At 44.6% G+C, this 15,140-nt stretch overlaps 1 protein-coding gene across 2 annotated transcripts in view; it reads right to left on the bottom strand.

Moving 5' to 3' along the window:
- The window catches only part of PFKL (phosphofructokinase, liver type), a 254,617-nt gene extending 244,548 nt beyond the window's left edge, over nt 1-10,069 (bottom strand). The window contains exon 1 of one of the 2 annotated variants that reach the window (XM_056533478.1): nt 9,642-10,069. In XM_056533478.1, coding sequence (XP_056389453.1) covers nt 9,642-9,726 — 85 coding nt within the window. In that variant the 5' untranslated portion in view covers nt 9,727-10,069. Of the gene's footprint in view, nt 1-9,397; nt 9,549-9,641 lie in introns of those variants that run through there. The other variant, XM_056533479.1, reaches the window with a different exon arrangement.
- Between the last annotated feature and the right edge of the window lie 5,071 nt (nt 10,070-15,140).

Here is a 15,140-nt window from a genome sequence, read left to right as displayed (position 1 = left end):
GTTTAGGGTCACATATGGGGTATCGTCGTACTCGGGAGAAATTGCCTAACAAATTTTGGGGGGCTTTTTCTCCTTTCACCCCTTATGAAAAGGTGAAGTTGGGGTCTACAACAGCATGTTAGTGTAAAAAAATAAATTTTGTACACTAACATGCTGGTGTTGCCCTATACTTTTCATCTTGACAAGAGGTAAAAGGGAAAAAAGCCCCCCAAAATTTGTAATGCAATTTCTCCCGACTACGGAGATACCCCATATGTGGGCGCAAAGTGCTCTGGGGGCGCACAACAAGGCCAAGAAGGGAGAGTGCACCATGTACATTTGAGGTGATTTGCACAGGGGTGGCTGATTGTTACAGCGGTTTTGACAAACGCAAAAAAAACAAAAAAAAAAAAAAACATGTGACCCCATTTCGGAAACTACACCCCTCACGGAATGTAATGAGGGGTGCAGTGAGAATTTACACCCCTCTGGTGTCCGACAGAGATTTGGAACAGTGGGCTGTGCAAATAAAACATTTTGTACAGCCCACTGTTTCAAAGATCTGACAGACACCAGTGGGTTGTAAATGCTCACTGTACCCCTTGTTACGTTCTTCAAGGGGTCTCGTTTCCAAAATGGTATGCCATGTGGGGGTTATTTTGCTGTCCTGGCACCATAGGGGCTTCCTAAATGCGACATGCCCCCCGAGCAAAATTTGCTCTCAAAAAGCCTAATATGACTCCTTCTCTTCTGAGCATTGTAGTTCGCCCGTAGTGCACTTCAGGTCAACTTATGGGGTACCTCCATACTCAGAAGAGATGGGGGTTACAAATTTTGGGGGTATTTTCTGCTATTAACCCTTGCAAAAATGTGAAATTTTGGGGGGGGAAACACATTTTAGTGAAAAAAATTATATATTTTTTTACATATGCAAAAGTCGTGAAACACCTGTGGGGTATTAAGGCTCACTTTATTCCTTGTTATGTTCCTCAAGGGGTCTAGTTTCCAAAATGGTATGCCATGTGGGGGGGGGTTGCTGTTCTGGCACCATAGGGGCTTCCTAAATGCAACATGCCCTCCAAAAACCATTTCAGAAAAACGTACTCTCCAAAATCCCCTTGTCGCTCCTTCGCTTCTGAGCCCTCTACTGCGCCCGCCAAACAATTTACATAGACATATGAGGTATGCGCTTATTCGAGAGAAATTGGGCTACAAAAATAACAATCCATTTTCTCCTTTTACCCCTTGTAAAAATTCAAAAATATGGTCTACAAGAACATGCGAGTGTAAAAAATTAAGATTGTGAATTTTCTCCTTCACTTTGCTGCTATTCCTGTGAAACACCTAAAGGGTTAAAATGCTGACTGAATGTAATTTTGAATACTTTGGGGGGTGCAGTTTTTATAATGGGGTCATTTGTGGGGTATTTCTAAGATGAAGACCCTTCAAATCCACTGCAAACCTGAACTGGTCCCTGAAAAATTGTGATTTTGGAAATTTTGCGAAAAATTGGATAATTGCTGCTTAACTTTGAAGCCCTCTGGTGTCTTCCAAAAGTAAAAACTTGTCAATTTTATGATGCAAACATCAAGTGGACATATTGTATATGTGAATTAAATTTTTTTTGGGAATATCCATTTTCCTTACAAGCAGATAGCTTCAAAGTTAGAAAAATGCTAAATTTTCAAATTTTTCATCAAATTTTGGGATTTTTCACCAAGAAAGGCTGCAAGTTACCACAAAATTGTACCACTATGTTAAAGTAGAATATGTCACGAAAAAACAATATCGGAATCAGAATGATAACTAAAAGCATTCCAGAGTTATTAATGTTTAAAGTGACAGTGGTCAGATGTGCAAAAAATGGCCGGGTCCTAAGGTGTAAAATGGCTGGGTTAACCCCTTAACGACGCAGGACGTATATTTACGTCCTGCGCTGGCTCCCGCGATATGAAGCGGGATCGCGCCGCGATCCTGCATAATATCGCTTCGGTCCCGGCGCTCATCAACGGCCGGGACCCGCGGCTAATACCACACATCGCCGATCGCGGCGATTTGCGGTATTAACCATTTAGAAGCGGCGGTCAAAGCTGACCGCCGCTTCTAAAGTGAAACTGAAAGTATCCCGGCTGCTCAGTCGGGCTGTTCGGGACCGCCGCGGTGAAATCGCGGCGTCGCGAACAGCTGATCGGACACCGGGAGGTCCCTTACCTGCCTCCTCGGTGTCCGATCGACGAATGACTGCTCCGTGCCTGAGATCCAGGCAGGAGCAGTCAAGCGCCGATAATGCTGATCACAGGCGTGTTAATACACGCCAGTGATCAGCATAGGAGATCAGTGTGTGCAGTGTTATAGGTCCCTATGGGACCTATAACACTGCAAAAAAAAATGTAAAAAAAAAGTGTTAATAAAAGGTCATTTAAAACCCTTCCCTAATAAAAGTTTGAATCACCCCCCTTTTCCCACAAAAAAATTAAAACAATGTAAAAAATAAAAATAAAATAAACATATGTGGTATCGCCGCGTGCGTAAATGTCCGAACTATAAAAATATATCATTAATTAAACCGCAAGGTCAATGGCGTACGCGCAAAAAAATTCCAAAGTCCAAAAAAGCGTATTTTGGTCACTTTTTATACCATTAAAAAAATGAATAAAAAGTGATCAAAAAGTCTGATCAAAACAAAAATCATACCGATAAAAACTTCAGATCACGGTGCAAAAAATGAGTCCTCATACCGCCCTGTACGTGGAAAAATAAAAAAGTTATAGGGGTCAGAACAGGACATTTTTTAACGTATAAATTTTCCTGCATGTAGTTATGATTTTTTCCAGAAGTGCGACAAAATCAAACCTATATAAGTAGGGTATCATTTTAACCGTATGGACCTACAAAATAATGATAAGGTGTAATTTTTACCGAAATATGCACTGCGTAGAAACGGAAGCCCCCAAAATTACAAAATGGCGTTTTTTTTTTCGATTTTGTCGCACAATGATTTTTTTTCCGTTTCGCTGTGCATTTTTGGGTAAAATGACTAATGTCACTGCAAAGTAGAATTGGCGACGCAAAAAATAAGCCATAATATGGATTTTTAGGTGGAAAATTGAAAGGGTTATGATTTTTAAAAGGTAAGGAGGAAAAAACGAAATTGCAAAAACGGAAAAACCCTGAGTCCTTAAGGGGTTAAAGGATTATGATTTTTTTTTTTTTTTTTTTAAAGGCAAGGAGGAAAAAAATGAAAGTGCAAAAACGCCGAGTCCTTAAGGGGATAAAGAAATACTGTGCACATGTGCTTTAAAGGGGTAAATTCACACATCGTGGAAATTTTACATATAAAACCCACAGTGGATGAGATTTTCTGCATGGAACCTGGCCAGTGTTGATTCTTTTTGCAGATTACTGCATTATTTGTGTCTTCTCCCCTTCTATTCTGGTTTGGTTGTTTGCCAGCTAGCTTGTAGGCATTAAAGGAGTAGTCCAGTGGTGACTCAGTGGTTTACAACTTATCCCCTATCTTAAGGATAGGGGATAAGTTGCAGATCGCGGGGGGTCCGACCCCTGGGGCCCCCCGCGATCTCCTGTACGGAGCCCCGACAGCCCGCATGAAGCGGCGGCCGACATGCCCCCTCAATACAACTCTATGGCAGAGCCGAAGCGCTGCCTTCGGCAATCTCCGGCTCTGCCATTGAGATGTATTGAGGGGGCGTGTCGGCCGCCGCCTCGTGCGGGGGTCGACACCCGCTATCTCGGCGGAGAGCCGGGGCCCCGTACAGAGAGATCGCGGGGGGCCCCAGCGGTCGGACCCCCCGCGATCTCAAACTTATCCCCTATCCTTAGGATAGGGGATACGTTTTTCACCACTGGACTACCCCTTTAAAGGGGAGATACATGAAAACCTGTGCAGAGGAAAATCTGACCCGTTGCCCATAGCAAACAGATTGCTTCTTCAATTTTTAAAAAGGCTTCTAAAAAAAAATAAAGAAGCAATCTGATCAGTTGCTATGGGCTAAAGGTCAACTTTTCCTCTGCACAGGTTTTGATACATTTCCCCTTATAACCCACAGCTCAATTGGAAATCTATGTGCACCTCTGAATGGCTGTGACTGGCAGAGCTACTGAGCAGCTGCTGTGGCTAATAGGTTAGGCTAGGTATCGAAAAAGATCACTGTGTGGATCAACTGGTGACCTTGGTAGACTAGAGTAAAAGAAGGAGGTGGAGCAGAAGTAAAGAGAGGACTTCTAAAACAGGTAAGAAGGAAGGGGCAGAGCTGCAGCAACATACTGACTGACTGCCTTTAATGTCAAGCTTAAAGATTTCCTCCAAATGTTACAGTACATTCACATGGTTGGGGAAATGTAGCTAATAGCAATACAGTGACCCCCTCAACTTACAATGGCCTCAACATACAATGGTCTTTTCTGGACCATTGTAACTTGAAACCAGACTCAACATACAATGCTACGGAAAGTCCAGATCTGTGAAACGTGTCACAACTGGAGGAACTGACCAATCAGAATTGGCATTTTACTGGTAAATCACCTCTATTACTTAAAGGGGTATTCCAGGCAAAAACTTTTTTTTATATATATCAACTGGCTCCGGAAAGTTAAACAGATTTGTAAATTACTTCTATTAAAAAATCTTAATCCTTTCAATAGTTATTAGCTTCTGAAGTTTTCTGTCTAACTGCTCAATGATTATGTCACGTCCCGGGAGCTGTGCATGATGGGAGAATATCCCCATAGGAACTGCACAGCTCCCGGGACACGTCATCAGAGAGCAGTTAGACAGAAAACAACTCAACTTCAGAAGCTAATAACTGTTGGAAGGATTAAGATTTTTTAATCAAAGTAATTTACAAATCTAATATAAACACAATGGAGAGGCTCCTGTCTGTCTGACCGTCACTAAAGACCCGAGCAACCCAACAGACACCTATACCCACGGTGTAAAAATAGGGACAATATATTAAAAGTAAATGGGGCTCATTGAGCCCCATTTACTTTTAATATATTTTACAAATCTGTTTAACTTTCCAGAGCCAGTTGATATATAAAAAAAAGGTTTTGGCCTCGAATACCCCTTTAAGTACAAGCACTGAATGGCTGTCTGTTAGCGCCCCCTACAGTACAAGAAGGAACTACACGTTCTGTACTACTCCTTACCTGTGCCAGGGTTAGCTGCTCCTTTGGACGCCAAGGGTGGCTCCATTTGGGACACTGTGTGTACTGTATAGGACCCTGAAGAAGCTCCTGTCCTCTACATAAACCCTTGTTTCCCAACCAGGGTGCCTCCAGCTGTTGCAAAACTAAACTCCCAGCATGCCCGGACAGCCAACGGCTGTCCGGGCATGCTGGGAGTTGTAGTTTTGCAACAGCTGGAGGCACCCTGGTTGGGAAACTGACAGACAGTGATTTACGACTTCCAGCAGATCGTTCTTACTTTTATATGTAAGGACTTGATTTATCTGTATTAGTTATCTATTTATTTTTCTTTAATCCTCACTTTTTCCTATTTTTGGATGACATTTTGGGGCTTCAGAACCAATTACCAGGTTTCCATAGAGTTAAGGTCTCAACATGGTTTCAACATACAATGGTCATCCTGGAACCAATTAATATTGTAACTTGAGGGACCACTGTATTTAACCCCTTCCCGACCTATGACATACCTGTACGTCATGGGTGGCAAGGTGTTCCCGACCCATGACATACAGGTACGTCATGGACATTACTGCCGCTACTCGCGGCATCCTGCAGCGCCCGGAAAGATGGTGGCTATCACTGATAGCCAGCCATCTTACCGTGCGACCACGGGGGGTTTCGTCCCCCACCCCCCCCCAGCGATCGCTGCTATCAGCTGGTCAAATCTGACTAGCTGATAGCAGCGTTTCTGCTAAGTGTCCCTGACCCGTCCCCCGGCGTCACTTACCCGTCGGAGCGGTGTCCTGAGCGGTCCCGGCGTCCTCCGTGCGGTCCCGGCTGCGCTGCGTCCCGGAGGTGAGTTTCCGGCAGCAGTGCGGCATCTTCATTGGCAGCAGTGAGATCGCCGTAAAGCGATCTCACTGCTGCCTCTGAGAGTTTCAAAACTGCAACTCCCAGCATGCCCAGACAGCCTTTGGCTTTCTGGGCATGCTGGGAGTTGTAGTTTTGCAACATCTGGAGGTCCACAGTTTGGAGACCACTGTATAATGGTCTCCAATCTGTGCTCTTCCAGATGTTGCAAAACTACAAATCTCAGCATGCTCAGTCTGTCCAGGCATGCTGGGAGTTGTAGTTCTCTAACATCTGGAAGAGCACAGATTGGAGACCATTATACAGTGGTCTCCAAACTGTGGACCTCCAGATGTTGCAAAACTACAACTCCCAGCATGCCCAGACTGCCCAAGCATGCTGGAAGTTGTAGTTCGGCAACATCTGATCCTTCAGATATTGCCGAACTACAACTTCCAGCATGCCTTGGCAGTCTGGGCATGCTGGGAGTTGTAGTTTTGCAACAACTGGAGGCACACTAGTTGGGAAACATTGTCCGTTTCCTACCTCAGTGCCTCCAGCTGTTGCAATTGTTGCAAAACTATAACTCCCAGCATGCACTGACAGACCATGCATGCTGGGAGTTGTAGCTGGAGGCACACTGGTTTGGAAACACTAAGTTTGGTTGCAAAACACTTGAAAGTTTATTACTTAACTTAGTGTTTCCAAACCAGTGTTCCTCCAGCTGTTGCAAAACTACAACTCCCAGCATGCACGGACAGCCAAAGGGCATGCTCGGAGTTTGCAACAGCTGGATGTTTGCCCCCTCCCCCCAATGTGAATGTACAGGGTACACTCACATGGGCGGAGGTTTACAGTGAGTGCTGCAAGTTTGAGATGGCGCAAATTTTGCGCTGCAGCTCAAACTTCCAGCGGCAAACTTGCTGTGAACCTCTGCCCATGTGACTGTACCCTAAAAACACTACACTACACTGACACTAACCTAAAATAAAAAGTAAAAAACACTACATATACAGATACCCCTACACAGCCCCCCTCCCCCCAAAAAATGAAAAACGTCTGGTACGCTACTGTTTCCAAAACGGAGCCTCCAGCTGTTGCAAAATAATAACTCCCAGTATTGCCGGACAGCCATTGACTGTCCAGGCATGCTGGGAGTTTTGCAACAGCTGGAGGCACCCTGTTTGGGAATCACTGGCGTAGAATACCCCTATGTCCACCCCTATGCAAATCCCTAATTCAGGCCTGAAATGCGCATGGCGCTCTCTCACTTTGGAGCCCTGTCGTATTTCAGGGCAACAGTTTTGGGACACATATGGGGTATCGCCGTACTCGGGAGAAATTGCCTTACAAATTTTGGGGGGCTTTTTCTTCTTTAACCCCTTATGAAAAGGTGAAGTTGGGGTCTACACCAGCATGTTAGTGTAAAAAAATTATTTTTTTTACACTGACATGCTGGTGTTGCCCTATACTTTTCATTTTCACAAGAGGTAAAAAAGACCCTCTAAATTTGTAACGCAATTTCTCCTGAGTACGGCGATACCCCATGTGGGCGCAAAGTGCTCTGGGGGCGCACAACAAGGCCCAGAAGGGAGAGTGCACCATGTACATTTGAGGCGATTTGCACAGGGGTGGCTGATTGTTACAGCAGTTCTGACAAACGCAAAACAATAAATATCCACATGTGACCCCATTTTGGAAACTACACCCCTCATGGAATGTAATAAGGGGTGCAGTGAGCATTTACACCCCACTGGTGTATGACAGATTTTTGGAACAGTGGTCTGTGAAAATGAAAAATAAAATTTTTGATTTGCACAGTCCACTGTTTCAAATATCTGTCAAACGCCAGTGGGGTGTAAATGCTCACTGCACCCCTTATTAAATTCCATGAGGGGTATAGTTTCCAAAATGGGGTCACATGTGGGGGGGGGGTCCACTGTTCTGGCACCATAGGGGCTTCCTAAATGGGACATGCCCCCCAAAAACCCTTTCAGAAAAACTCACTCTCCAAAATCCCATTGTCGCTCCTTCCCTTCTGAGCCATCTACTGCGCCCTCCGAACACTTTACATACGCATATGAGGTATTTCCTTACTCAAGAGAAATTGGGTTACCAATTTTAGGGTGATTTCTCTCCTTTTACCCCTTGTAAAAATTCAAAAATTGGGTCTACAAGAAAATGCGAGTGTAAAAAATGAAGATTTAGAATTTTCTCCTTCACTTTGCTGCTATTCCTGTGAAACACCTAAAGGGTTAAAACACTTACTGAATGTCATTTTGAATACTTTGGGGGGGGTGCAGTTTTTATAATGGGGTCATTTATGGGGTATTTCTAATATGAAGATCCTTAAAATCCACTTCCAACCTGAACTGGGCCCTGAAAAATTACGATTTTGAAAATCTTGAGAAAAATTGGAAAATTGCTGCGGAACTTTGAAGCCCTCTGGTGTCTTCCAAAAGTAAAAACTTGTCAATTTTTTTATGCAAACACAAAGTAGACATATTGTATATGGGAATCAATATGTAATTTATTTGGAATATCCATTTTCCTTTCAAGCAGAGACTTTCAAAGTTAGAAAAATGCTAAATTGTCTAAATTTTCATGAAATTTTTTGATTTTTTACCAAGAAAGGATGCAAATATCTGTGAAATTATACCAATAATATAAAGTAGAATATGTCACGAAAAAACAATCTCGGAATCAGAATGATAAGTAAAAGCATTCCAGAGATATTAATGTTTAAAGTGACAGTGGTCAGATTTTCAAAAAATGCCCAGGTCATGAAGGTGAAAATGGGCTGGGTCATGAAGGGGTTAAATTAACTGCTCTTGTAGAACTGAGGGTAAACAATAAACAGCCACAACAATCACTCATAAACGGATGAATCCTAATAAAGGACCACCAATATGAGTGAACACAACAGCGCTTGGGGTTTACAATTGACACATCCCAGCTGAACATACATGTAATGTATGGATGACATGGTTGGAGAAATCTGTCACAAACTCCTTTAAAAAAAAAAAAAAATTATATATTAAACGGCGTGTTATGAAATCCAGCACATTGGGGGTACCATGTATATCACCGCTATGGGAGCACTGAGAATGTAGAAAATGTAGGATTTTGGATGGCATACCTGACATGACACTCTGAATGTCATCTATAACAGGGCAGCCGTGTCCCCCTCATCACTGTCACTTACCACACCCCCTAGAGTAGTACTTACCACACCCCTTAGGGTAGTACTTACCACACCCCCTAGGGTAGTACTTACCACACCCCCTAGGGTAGTACTTACCACACCCCCTAGGGTAGTACTTACCACACCCCCTAGGGTAGTACTTACTACACCCCCTAGGGTAGTACTTACCACACCCCCTAGGGTAGTACTTACCACACCCCCTAGGGTAGTACTTACCACACCCCCTAGGGTAGTGCTCCCCACATTGTGGCGTTCTTTAACTCCTATCGTGTCCTGACAGACTTCAGGAGTTGTAATTCTGCCACCGCTGGAGAGCCACAGATTGCGGAACACTGCCTAGTGTGCAGTATTTTGGACCACTGTGGCCTCGGTAGAAACAACATGCATGGCTGCAGGCGTCGTTCCTGAGCGCAGCCCTCGTGCAGTAGGGACATAAGAGGATCAGGTGCTGTGTACTGACCTTGGGCATCCCCTCCGCTCGTCAGCACAGCTATAGCCTTCCCGGCTCCTGACATCCGGAGCTTCTCCAGATCTGGCGACGACATGTTCAGCTGCTGTGTATGGATCAGCAGATGCTATGAAGGCTGCCTTGGTAATACAGCTGCGGTAGCGGCCAGGCAGCCAGTGTACCCAGGAATGTACGTGCTGATGGTCGGGTAATTTCCGATTGGAGCGACCTTTGGCCCCTCCTCATTACACGGAGCGGAGGGAGTGTCCTGAACACAGGTCATTCTGCACGGACACGCCCGCTCTGGCTGGAGGAGCTCACAGCAGGCAGTAGCAGTTCCCTATTTCTACATGTTGGGGGCGGTATGTGTCTTCTGTGTGGCCCCAAAGCAATAAGACACATCGATAAACTTAATCCCAGATTTATCAAACTGTGTGAGAGAAAAAGTGGAGGGATTTTTCCACAGCAACCAATCACAGCTCAGCTAACAAGCTGAGGTAAAGTGAAAGCTGAGCTGTGATTGGTTGCTGTGGGAAAATCCCTCCACTTTTTCTCTCACACAGTTTGATAAATCTGGGCCCATGTCTACATTGGTCAGCGAAATGGGGCGATAAGACCCTGGGGAGGAGGGATTCTTCCCGCGTTTAGGGAGAACCTTTGATAAGCTATAATCTCAGTCTTTATGGGGGACGTTTATCATTGTTGCTCTGGTAAGAGTTCTCTACTAATTATTTTTTGTTTTTGTTTTGCTTATGTGTGAGGCTGGGTTCACACTACGTTTTGTCCTATACGGGACCGCATACGGCAAGGGGAGCTGAAAACTTGCGCTCCCGTATGCCTTCGTATGCGGTTCCGTATGTAATTCATTTCAATGAGCTGACCGGAGTGAAACGCTGACTCCGGTCGGCTCATTTTTGCCCCGTATGCGGTTTTCCCACCGCACCTAAAATCATGGTCGACTACGATTTTAGGTCCGGTGGAAAACCGCATACGGGGCAAAAATGAGCCGACCGGAGTCAGCGTTTCACTCCGGTCAACTTATTGAAATGAATTACATATGGAACCGCATACGAAGGCATACGGGAGCGCAAGTTTTCAGCTCCCCCTGCCGTATGCAGTCCCGTATGGGGAAAAAACGTAGTGTGAACCCAGCCTGACATATTACACTATCACTGACAAATCAACAGGTAAGTGTCAATATAGCTTCTCAAACAAAAAAAATCACTAACCACATAAAGCTCATATATCTATTTATTCAAGCTAACCAAGAAGAAAAAAGAGCAATTGCTACTGAATAATATTAATACATTTTATTGATATAAAGTCAATTAAAAAGTCACAACGTGTGACTAAATACAATAGAAGACAATTCACCAGCGTCCCTTGAGAAAGTCGGGTGACGAAACGTACGTTGGGAAGGTGCAGAAAGGCGTTTCTATGGGTAAGTGAGGTGACTACTACTATATGACAATTATGTATTGGGCAGCGTTAACTATAGGATAGAGTGGGTTACCACTATCCAGTTAGGGGTGGACAATTTTGTGCCCTACTGCATACTTTACTGCTCATAGAGCCTCCATTTACTCTTTCCACCTCATCTGTTATGTGGGCAGTGATTATAGCCCATAGTCTACACCTGCCTCACCCACGTATTGTGGTTATAACTGTTTACATCTCATGTATCGCTTTAATATTTTTTTGGGGTGAATTGTCTTCTATTGTATTTAGTCACACGTTGTGACTTTTTAATTGACTTTATATCAATAAAATGTATGAATATTATTCAGTAGCAATTGCTCTTGGTTTTTTCTTCTTGGTTAGCATAAGTATTTATGGAGCTATACTGATATACTTGTACTTAGACCCCTCAGCACCAGGGACGTGCACAGACATTTTGGAGGGCAGGGGCTCAAATAAAAAAAAAAAGGGCGCTATAAAAAATAGCGTATTTTTTTATACCATTACATTTTTTATAAAAAGTGATCAAAACAAAAATGGTACCGATAAAAACTTCAGATCACGGTGCAAAAAATGAGCCCTCTGTATGCAGAAAAATAAAAAAGCTATAGGGGTCAGAAGATGACAATTTTAAACAATGCGGCGGGATCGGGGGGTGGCGGTGCAGGGGCCGGGTGATTATTGTCTTATCGGCAAGGTAATTGCCGATACCGATAATGCCCAAAATCGTGATTATCGGCCCATAATCGGCCGTGATTATCGGCCAAACCGATATTCGGTCGATCCCTAATAGTATACACATAGAATTAGGGATTCTCAAAGAGAAAAAGATAATAATATACATATGGAGCAAAGTGTAAACACATGACAGAGACCAAAAAGATATAAGTATAAACAAAATGAACAGACACAGCAAGATATCAGTTTCTCATCTAAAATTCATACTGAACAAGCCAGAAAAAATAGCCGACATGTATTGCTTGAAGTGTCTTGTCTGCTGTAAATCCTCCAAATGGCAGCAGATTGATATGCGATATTCTAGAATAAGCTGAATAAAAGCCACCATACAAATCTGACACTATTTTCCCCCATATGGCATATGGGTTCCAAACATGTTGATATTCCAAAGGGACCAAATATGTCCTCATTTAGTGTCAAAAGATATATTTATTGACAGAAAAAAAGAAATAAGCAACAGTACATAAACATAATATGCAATACAGGCATACAAATGCGATGATGGACATAAAACCAGTAGTAAACATAAGAACATTCGGATATAATTGGGAGGATGGGGAAAAGGAAAGGGTAGTTGGAAGCGGAATAACACCGCTAGATGATGGTATACAACAGCATAAGGAAAACAGCACCTGAGAAAAAAGCCTAAAGTATGTTGTTACGCCGAGCGCTCCGGGTCCCCGCTCCTCCCCGGAGCGCTCACAGCGTTCTCCTGTTCGCAGCGCCCCGGTCAGACCTGCTGACCAGGTGCGCTGCGATAATGTCCCCAGCCGGGATGCGATGCGGGACGCGCCCGCTCGTGATGCACATCCCGACCCGCTTACCAGACTCGTTCCCTCGTCTGTGCTGTCCCGGTGCGCGCAGCCCTGCTCCCTAGGGCGCGCGCGCCGGGTCTTTGCGATTTAAAGGGTCGGTGCGCCACTGATTGGCGCATGGGTTTTAATCAGTATCTTCACCTGTGCACTTCCCTATTTATACCTCACTTCCCCTGCACTTCCTTGCCGGATCTTGTTGCCATTGTGCCAGTGAAAGCGTTTCCTTGTGTGTTCCTAGACTGTGTTCCAGACCTCCTGCCGTTGCCCCTGACTACGATCCTTGCTGCCTGCCCTGACCTTCTGCTACGTCCGACTCTGCTCTTGTCTACTCCCTTGTACTGCGCCTATCTCAGCAGTCAGAGAGGTTGAGCCGTTGCCGGTGGATACGACCTGGTTGCTACCGCCGCTGCAAGACCAAGGGCTCTGGTGAAAACCAGTAGCAACTTAGAAACGGTCCACCGACACGGTCCACGCAAATCCCTCTCTGGCACAGAGGATCCACCTCCAGCCTGCCGAATCCTGACATATGTATTCAAAGAGACAAATAATAGGGCATGAGGAGAAGAGAGCCAGGGTTCCCAGACTCTATTAAACAATTCCATAGTATCCCCCCTCAGGGCATTCAATTTCTCGGAGATGAGGATCTGATTAATTCTCGACACTACCATGGGGAGCAATAAAACTGCAGATCGCCACTTGGAAGCGACATGTATACGTGCCGCTAGTAATATAAATTGAACTAATTTGAAAGAAGCAAAGGGCAATCCCTGGGGCTTCCTTCCCAGCAGGCAAACATCAGGAGAAAGGGGTACCCGTTGGGCCAGTACCGAGGAAATGAGGTCCACAACCCCAGTCCAGAAAGAGGAGGTTAACGGACAGGATGACCAAATATGGAGCATGGAACCTGTCTCAGGACAACCCTGAAAACAGAGAGGGGAGACCTCCGGGTAAATAGTGTGTAGTCGGGCTGGAACATAATATGTTCTATGCAATATTATAAGGGCGGTTTCGTCAAGGGAGACCTGCCAGCTGCACTTACAAAGTTGAGAGCAGCAGGCGCGCCAGTCCAGTCCAGAGACATAGATATCCGGATGTCTACCTCCCATTGAGACATAAACCTCAATTTACTATCACCAGGAGGGCTATTGAACAGGGAATAAAGAAGAGATAAGGACCCAGGGCGGGCAGGAGAGTAGAGGGCCATAGCCACAAATGGTGTGAGAGTAAGTTGGGAGGAAGCATGCGGGAGAGAGGATAGAAAAGAAAAAAGTTGTGTAAAACAGAAAGCTTCTGAGGAGGGGGGTCGAAACAGATATGAACGAGTCTTTGCTCATAATCCGCCTTCCCACCAGGAACCGGTTGAGACAGGTTAGGTTGTTAGAAATCCACCAGCAAAAGGCCGAAGGATTCAGTCCAGGTGGAAAGGAGGGGTTATGGAAAAGAGGGAGTACGGGAGAGAGAGGAGATCGAAGGCTGATCTTGAACCTGACAGATCTCCAGAGAATTAGAGAATAGCGAGAAAGTAAGGTAGAAGGAGGGAGTAGAGAGCAGACCAGACTGGATGAAAGTGTAAGAGGACAGGATATCATTCTCATGGGCTAGCCACCGAGGGTCAGAGGAGCCAACATTACAGATTAGGAATTGGGCTATACGTGCAGCTCGATAATATTTCAGAATTTTTTTGGACAGATAAACCCCCAACCATTTTATGATAGTACTTAACCTTACGAGAGATTCGAGGGTGTAAGCCTTGCCATATAAACCTGAAATGGTCAGCCTGGAGTGCCCGGATGTCGGCCAAGCGCACTGGTATAGGGAGCGTCCTAAAAAAGTAGAGGAGATGAGGCAATATCACCATCTTGACAGAGTGTAAACGACCCAGCCAAGATATGTGTGGTAGATTCCAGCGCACTAGGTCTTCTCGGATAGTTTTAAAAAGCAAGGGTTAGTTCAGTCTATAAAGAGAAGAAAGTTGCATAGGGAGAGAAATACCAAGATAGGGAAGGTAAGAAGTAGAAGGCCGAAGGTCAAAGTTGAGATGGATCAGATGTTATACTGAGGAGAAAGTATTGCAGAACAGAATCTCTGACTTGTTGCTGTTAACCACCAGGCCCGAAATATTGGAAAATCTGTCCAGGACAGAGAAAAGGTTAGGTAGAGAGATGAGGGGTTTATTGAGGGGGAGCAATAAATCCACTTTATATACAGAATTAACAATAGGGACTCCCGACACGTTCGGATTTTCTCGGAGGATACTCGCCAGGGGCTCCATAGCCAAAGCAAATAGTGCTGGAGTGAAAGGGCATCCCTGGTACCCCTCTCAATAACAATTAGAGGACTCGATTCGCCCCAAGTTATGCTAATTTGTTCATGGGACGCTTCGAGTCCCATCACATCGCACAGCCTGATCTTCCTTATTTTAAATATATTTATTATTATAGGCGCTATATAGATGACCTTTTTATTCTTTGGACCGGCTCACACACACAAGCTCTTTATT

This window comes from Hyla sarda, chromosome 8, assembly GCF_029499605.1.
Source record: "Hyla sarda isolate aHylSar1 chromosome 8, aHylSar1.hap1, whole genome shotgun sequence".
In the NCBI taxonomy this organism is placed as follows: Eukaryota; Metazoa; Chordata; class Amphibia; order Anura; family Hylidae; genus Hyla; species Hyla sarda.
The sequence above is the reverse complement of the archived record's forward strand: the minus strand, read 5'-3'. Positions and strand labels throughout refer to the sequence as shown.